Consider the following 8,719-nt stretch of genomic DNA (forward strand, 5'->3'; position numbering starts at 1 on the left):
ATGGGGCAGATGCAGGTTTATCTTGTTTTCTGGGCATTGCTTCTCATGACCATTACTGGAGAGGATGACATAGGCACATCAAAACAGTGTGAGGATGCTCCCTTTGTTCCAGGACACAATCTTGCTGGAGAAGGATTTGATGTTGTGACCATGGAGCGAAAAGGTTCTTATGTGGTCAACACAGAAAAATGGGATTTAGGAAATGGCTCTTGTAAATTGCGCAAAAACAAGTACATGAATGGCATAAAACAGAAGCTACCAGCAGCAGTTGTAGACTGGAGGTCATTGCCAAAGTGTTCAATGAAAGTCTCCAGTCAGATCTTTGAATCAAGTGAAGCACTGGTCAATGATTCATCATCATCACTCTCGGCTGACTGGAAAATTGGTTTAGATATGAAGACTTATGGATCTACAGTTGGAGGCACTCATTCCAGGGAAGCAAATTTTGCAATGAGAAAATCAAAAGCAGACAAATACAGTTTTACCAAACATGATGTTGCATGCAATTTTTACAGGTTGGTTTCGACACTCATACTGTTAAAAAGACAATAACTATGAAATTAAAACTTAAATTGCAAATTGTTCCTTCTTTGACTCCACTTAATTTATATGTGTTTACTGTTTTTAACAGATATCGTGTCGCTGCAAAGCCTCCTCTTCAAGCAGAGTTTCTTGAAGCAATCAAATCACTCCCTGCATCCTACGAACCAGACGCCTACCGCAACCTGATCACCACGTATGGGACTCACTATACTACAAGTGTTAAGTTAGGAGGGCAAATGAAAGCCATAACAGCAATCAAAAGCTGTCAGGCAACAATGAGTGGACTTACAGACACAGCGGTAAAAGACTGTTTGGATGTAGAGGCCTATGGTACACACAAAACAGCAACTCTGACAAAAAAATCACATTTTTGTCAAGAACTGAAGAAGAAGATGCACACAAATCAAAAGTTCAGCTCCATGTTTAATGATCGTGAAATGGAGATTATCGGAGGAGACAAACTTGGAGAAGATCTGCTTTTTTCAGGTTCATCACACCCAAATGCCCTTAAACAATGGATCGAGTCTTTAAAGAGTCTCCCTGAAGTTGTGCATTACTCTCTGAAACCCCTCCATTTCTTACTGAGTGCTAAACACCCTTCAAGAAAAGGACTGAAGAAAGCTGTTGAGGAATACATCATTCAAAATGCTCTCATGAAAGTTTGCTCTGAGCCTTGCAAGATTGGCAGAAAGTGCAGCGCAAGAGACCGATGTGTTTGTGTTTGTGAAAGTAGTCGAATTATGAAGTCTAACTGCTGTCCATCTGAAAAAGGACTTGCAACCCTGAAAGTCTACCATCTCAGAGCCAGAGGTCTGTATGGAGATACATTTACAAAAACAGATGGCTGTGTATTAGTTAAATATGGTGAAAGATACTTACGCACTAACACCATTGATAATAATGACAATCCAAGTTGGTCAGAAAGATTTGATTTTGGTCCTGTTAAGATCAGCATGGCCACACAAATAACTTTTGAAGTATATGATGCAGACAGCTCCTGGAACAGCGATCTCCTTGGTTCATGCTCTTTTCGTCTTAGAAGTGGAGTTGTACGTGATGCTTGTGCTTTTAAATATGGCACCTTCTATTTTACTTATGAAGTGAAATGTGCACCCAGTCTGCAGGGCCCACAGTGTAATGAATACAAACCTTCTCCAATGGCTGCCCCTCTGGCTGATATTTTCAGCTCAAGAAATGGTGTTTTGGTTAAAGACCTGCCGAGGCTTGAATTAGCCTTCAATAACTCAGATAAGTTTAATTTCAACAGTACTGTAGGAAAGCTGATTATGTTGTGACCTGCAATTTGAACCCATCCTTTATGCGTGGAAAAAATAGCCCTAATATAGCCTTACAGTACTTCCATCTGCTAAAAAAAAAAAAAAAAAAAAAAAAAAAGGGGGTATCTGCAACCTTTGCTTACTTATATTCCCATTTCCTTTCTACATTCCTGGATTAATAAAGCATTCATAAAGACATATCTATGTGTGTTTGTTTATTTTATTTTTTATTTTTATTGGAAAATAATGGCAGATGCGAGGTATAAATGCAGTCACAATGCAAAGCAATTATTTTATGGAAACAATTATTCTACTTATACCATGGTGGCAAATGCTCAAGACAATGTTGAGATGTTTTATTTCAAGGCATTTGTCAGGCTTTGTCTTTAAAACACTAGTGTAGTATTTCGTACAAACTTTACAAAAATGCCTCCATTGCTAATTCCAAAACTTCATTTTAGAGCTAGTAACAGAGGCTTGAGCCACTGATACGCAGAATGCAGTTAGAGAAAGATAATTAATTTCTGAATTTGCATTTACTTCAAGTGCTCTGTGGCAATACTATAATACTATAAACCACACACACAATGAGAGAGATGAAGGTAATTCAAAACAGTCTTTCATAGGCGGAGCGTGTGTAGGGCTTTTTTAAAGTGTTTTTACAATATTACACATTATAACCAATTACACGATTCTGTTGAGCTTAGGAATGCAATGGCTAATCTAAAAATCTAAGTCTAAAAAGAGGAGTTTATGTAAGGATGTTTGTAGTTAATAGATTTTATTTTAGCCTTACTCTGGTGTTGGTTCACCCTCCGCCTATGCAGTCTTGTAATAAATTCACAAGTAAATCTAAATGGAGAGAGACAATCAAAGCATAGACACAAACAATACACCAAACCGAGCGAGCTAACATAGAAATGTCAGTACTAATGATAAGTGCACACTCCTGAACAGAACAACTAATCAATCAAATAACCATGACAAAAATTTTAACAACACTTTTTAAAAGGATGTGTTCATTTTAACACATTTTTGCGTTATGACTATTTTATCACATTTTGTGTCATTCAGTGCTAAATGTGTGTTAAAAAGAAAAAATGCAACAGTGTATCCAACGCATTGGCCCGGTTTCACAGACAGGGCTTAGACCAAGCCAGGATTATGTCTTAGTTCAAATACAACATTAACAATTATAAATGTAGATTTTTTTTAGAAAAAACATTACTGGTGTGCATCTTGAGACAAAACAATTCCAAAGATATACAGGTGCATCTCAGTAAACTAGAATGTTGTGGAAACGTTCATTTATTTCAGTAATTCAACTCAAATTGTGAAACGTCAATGCACACAGACCGAAGTAAGTCTTTGGTTCTTTTAATTCTGATTTGGCTCACATTTAACAAAAACCCACCAATTCACTATCTCAACAAATTAGAATATGTCACGGGTAAGAAGGGAGGTCTGGGTCCAAATGCAGGGGAAGATAATATTTAATGAAAATAATAACAAAACCAACAAAAAGGCCAACACGGCAAACTAAACATAAACTGAAACATAAACTGAACAAAACATGAAACAAGATCTAAGGCCAAGGTCAGGAACACAAAAGTACATGCAAGACAAAAGACAATGCAACCATGAAGCAGGAGTGAAAGGTGAGAGTTTTTAAAGGCCAGATGATCGTGAACAGATGTGAGTGAATCAGTGTTAATGACCAGGGGCGCCGCTAAGGGGGGGAAAGTTAGGACAATTCTAAGGGCCCACGCCATTTAGGGGCCCCCAGATGTCTGCTTTTGTGTGGTAGGGGGGCCCAACCTCATATTTTGTCATAGGGCCCAAAATTGCAAGCGGCGCCCCTGTTAATGACAAAGACAGGTGAATGGAATCAGAAGGTGCAGTGTGAACAGCGACCTCAGGAGGCTGAGGGGGAGACCCACAGCCCCGATCATGACAGAATATGGTGACATGCCAATCAGCTAATCAACTCAAAACACCTGCAAAGGTTTCATGAGCCTTCAAAGTGATCTCTCAGGCTACACAATAATGGGGAAGACTGCTAATCTAACATTTGTCCAGAAGACAATCATTGACACCCTTCACAAGGAGGGTGAGCCACAAATATTCATTGCCAAAGTTTTGGGTGAACTTCACGAGGAATGGACTAATGCTGGGGTCAAGGCATTGTTGTGAACTTTTTCTACGAGACCAGGAGACGTTTTTGGATATCTTGAAGGAGAAGTTTCTCTTTATTGAGATCCTAGCTGTGCATCGCTGCAGTCATCAAAAGTCGTCTGACTAAGACAGATGCATTATAGTTTATATACATTTCCAGAGGGAGGGGTACATAGAGGTGGAGACAATTTAACCAAAGCATGCTAATTCAGTCAGTCTGACAGTATTGCCCACACCTTAACATTATCATAGAGACAATGGCATCATGCAAAGGCATATGTGTTACAGTATTGCCCATACATTCACATTATCATAGAGACAAAGGAATAGCTGTACCTTGAGAACAAAAAGGTTAATGTCTCAGACACCTGGTTTGCCTGATTTGATCTTCTTAGAATGTCATCCTCTGTACCTCTAGAAGCTAAAATAGAATGTACTTCACTTTAGATTTTCCTGTGATGCTATGTCAGAACATAGGATCAGCATTTCTTAAATTTGTAATCCTTCAGTCCCCCCTTTGAGAGTTCTAATAACTCTCACATAATACAAATTTAAACCTCCATAAGTCCATTCTATAGCCAATGTTTATTAACATAAGCCCAATTTTTGCAGTCATGTAACTTGAAAAAGTTACAGGCACATAAAACTTGTTCTGTGTCTTGTCCTAGATTTACTTAGGTTTAATAGTTCTTTCCAGAACCATAACTGTTGACACATATGACAAGGGATGGTAACATGTCGCACAAACTACATGATGTCACAGAAAATCATGTAGCATAAGAGTGGAAGTCTTGAAGTCTATGGCGCCTGAATAGCTGTGAAGTCTGTTTTCTGTAGTCTGTTTCCCACGTAGATTCACTCAGATCACTCTTTGTCCTTATGAAGCTTGTTCATGGATGTCTGAAGTGCTGCTTTACACCAGGGTGTCGTTTATGAAGATGACTTGGCATATACACATACCTGAAACACAAGAAAACAAAGAAACAGTAGACTAGCAGTATTCATGCATAGACAGTTTTAGACTTCTGTTGATCGTATTGTGGTTTTAAGTCTGGTGATCGTATAGTTTGTTACTCAACCTAGTTCTAAGTAATTTGACACCTATGGACCAGTGCGGTGGGGATAAAAACTATTGATGGGGAAAACCTATGAGGAAGTCTTCACCACAGGGTTGGCCCCCGAGGCCTGTTGCACTTCGGTTCTTCCCTGGGCTCCTCACAGGTCTGTGTGTCCTAGTCTGTCCCTTTAGGTTTTGTGCACACGTATAGTGTGAGACTTGAGTTCTTTATGCAGAACCAAAATAGATTTTCAAAACAGTGCATCAGTACATTTCTGTCCTCTAATTAAACATCAGTCCTGGTAGACATCATAACAGAGGATGGGTGACTGAATGGAATATTCTGTAGTATAAAAGTTATGGCTGTGAGTGTATTTAACTAGTGTCCCCAAGTTTGGGGGAAGTGATAGTCAACTTCCCTTTGTTCTGTTTACAAAGAGTCTTTCATCTTTGTTGTAGATTACTGGGGTTATTAAGAACTCACAGCCTTAACAGTTAGCACCTCAGCAAGCTGCCCCATGAGTTTGGTGTAGTGGGAAGGTTCTGTTTTAGCATTGCTAGCAGACTGTGTAAAAGCTGGTTTACATTGTTCATTTCTCTTACGTATTTTTTGTTTTTTCTACATTCTTTTATCCTGTGTCCAGGTTTACCACAGTAATGACAACTGCCGTCCCTCTTAGGACATTTACATTTCTGTTGGTTGTCTGTGTTGACCTTAAAGGATGCTGCTGCAATCTTTACTCTGGCTTTAACATCAGAGTTTCTTTCCCAAGTAGCTATCCTGTCCAAGTTGCTTTGCTGGGTTCTATTTGACCAAGTGAGGTCTAAGAAAGGCAGTGCATTTCTATATTCTGTTAAAAGACCATCAAACCATGTTCGAGCTAGTGGTCCTTTATCATCCAGTACCTTCTCTGGAGTGTCAACTATTCCACTGTATGCTGCAGCTGACTGACAAAACCTTTCAGTGTACTCACTTACAGTTTCATCCTTCTTCTGCACTCAGTTAGTGATTCTGGACCAGCCTGTTTTGGGTTCTATGATATTGTTTAGAATTTTCAAAACACCTTCTCTCAAATCGCCTTTACTGACATGTTGTAGTTCAGAAGTAACAGCAGACTCAAAACTGTTGAATTCAGATTCAGTTAGAATTTGTGACATCAGCTGTGTGACTTCTGCTAACGACATGTCATAGAAAAGCATTTTTCTGTTCAGTGTTCTTCTAAATTCAGAAAAAAATTGCGCGTGCTGAAGGTAAGCTCTGGGATAGTCTCTTTATATCTTTAGGTCTTAGTGCTTTGGCAAACGTTTGTACTGGGACAACAGAAGAGTTGGGAGGAACACTTTCAATTCCCTCAATTCCCTGAGATCTTCTCCTAGCGCCACATACTTTCACTGAATTTACTGCATCTTTCTCCATCGTTATGGTACTGCCATTGTCCTCTTGTCTACATGAAGACTGTAAGTCAGGATAGCTTTCATCTGACTGTTGGTCTTTTGAATCACAATCACAATCTAGTGTGCAGCTGTTGGTTTTGTTCTTTCAACTTAGCGATACACTGAGCCTGTTCTTGTGCTAAGGATAAAGTCAATTCTCTGTGGCAGCAGATAATGCCTTTTAGGTTTTTCTTTCGGATACATGCCCCGAGTACCTTTTTGCATTCTTCAATTGACCAAACTTTATCTGGATCAATGCCAAATTTCTTTGTCAAATCCAATCTTACTGACTCAGTCACTATTGAGTCCATGTGATCTCCTAACAATGATTTAAACTCATCGTCTGTCCATAAAGTGTCGTGATCTGGGCTGTGGGGTTTCCCTCAGCCACCTGAGGTCGCTGTTTCCCCTTCCCTTGCACTGCACTTCCCTGATTAGAATCACCTGTCTAGATGTCATTGTCACTCATTACACTCACACCTGTTCACGATTACCGGACTATAAAGTTGCGCTTCACCCACTATCCATCCTGTCTGTTTTGCTTTATGTTCTGTCGTGTCAAATCTGTGTTTCCTGAACCCTGGCTCAAGATCGTGTTCCCTGTTCTGTTTATTTGGTGTTTCAGTTTATTACGTTTTGTGCCGTGTTGGCCTTTTTGTTGTAGTTTGTTTATTTCTGTTAATAAATCACATCTCTTACCTGCACTTGGACCCAGACGTCATCTCTCTACGTTAACGTGACATAAAGGGGTAGCTGTTCCACCTTTCACTGTTGTTGGAATCAGCCTAGCATACCTTCTCAACATTTTGTAATGTCTTTCTGACACAACAGGACACTAAAACTTCTCTGATCAACAGAGGGTACGCTTGTTAACACAGAACTGTTGTTAACCTTCCCCGAATTAACAGAGGACCACACAAACTACTAGAACTTTGTGCTAATCTTCTCTGCCAAAACAGAGGATAACAAATTTTAGCACTTTAATGCTAAAGATAACCAATTCTTCCCTGCCGAAACAGAGGGTAACAAAATATTAACACGTAAAGTTAATCTTCCCTGCCTGAACAGAGGATAACTTTCATCTCTTAAAAGAACATTTTTAGAGGATAACTTAGTTAACCAAACTGTAATAGCTGTAGTTAACATTCCCTGAATAAACAGAGGATAACTAGTCTGTTAACCAAACCCTGCAGCTGTTTGTTAACACTTCTCTGGCGGCGCAGAGGATAACCACATGTACTGGTCTGTAGTGGTTCTTTGGATAGAGTTCCACTCACCAAATCGTTGTTGAGCTGAAAAAAAGGTTCTGGAATTCAGTCTGGAAAGATGTCTGGCAAGAAGCTCTATCCGGGTCACGGCACCAAAAACTGTTGTGAACTTTTTCTTCGAGACCAGGAGACGTTTTTGGATATCTTGAAGCAGAAGTTTCTCTTTATTGAGATCCTAGCTGTGCGTCGCTGCAGTCATCAAAAGTCGTCTGACTAAGTCAGATACATTAGTTTATATACATTTCCAGAGGGAGGGGTACATAGAGGTGGAGACAATTTAAACAAAGCATGCTAATTCAGTCAGTCTGACAGTATTGGCCACACCTTCACATTATCATAGAGACAATGGCATCATTCAAAGGCATATGTGCTAATCCAGTCAGTCTGACAGTATTGCCCTCACCTTCACATTCAAAGGCATATGTGCTACAGTATTGCCCATACATTCACATTATCATAGAGACAAGGGAATAGCTGTACCTTGAGAACAAAAGGTTAATGTCTCAGACACCTGGTTTGCCTGATTTGATCTTCTTAGAATGTCATCCTCTGTACCTCTAGAAGCTAAAATAGAATGTACTTCACTTTAGATTTTCCTGTGATGCTTTGTCAGAACATAGGATCAGCATTTTTTAAATTTGTAATCCTTCAGCATCAAGGGCCACCAAAAGCACCAAAAGTTGGTTAAATGACCATAGTGTTGGTGTGCTTGACTGGCCAGCAAACTCACCATAACTGAACCCCATAGAGAATATGTTGTGTATTGTCAAGAGGATTTGGTTTTATGAAGTATTCTAATTTGCTGAGATAGTGAATTGGTGGGTTTTTGTTAAAGGGGTCATCCGGTGCCACATGCACTTTTACAAGCTGTTTGAACTGAAATGTGTGTTGGGAGTGTGTGTACCCAACCACCCTAGAATGAAAAAAAGATCCGCCCAGTAGTTTTCTTTTAATTTAGTAAAATA

The 8,719-nt window shown here is 39.5% G+C and overlaps 1 protein-coding gene across 1 annotated transcript; it reads left to right on the plus strand.

Moving 5' to 3' along the window:
- On the plus strand, positions 1-2,018 carry LOC141290174 (perforin-1-like). Its single transcript, XM_073822373.1, has 2 exons — positions 1-515; positions 632-2,018. The coding sequence occupies exons 1-2, from the start codon at positions 1-3 to the stop codon at positions 1,836-1,838; spliced, it is 1,722 nt and encodes a 573-aa protein (XP_073678474.1). The 3' UTR covers positions 1,839-2,018.
- The last annotated feature ends 6,701 nt before the right edge of the window (positions 2,019-8,719 follow it).

This window comes from Garra rufa, chromosome 17, assembly GCF_049309525.1.
Source record: "Garra rufa chromosome 17, GarRuf1.0, whole genome shotgun sequence".
Lineage (NCBI taxonomy): Eukaryota > Metazoa > Chordata > Actinopteri > Cypriniformes > Cyprinidae > Garra > Garra rufa.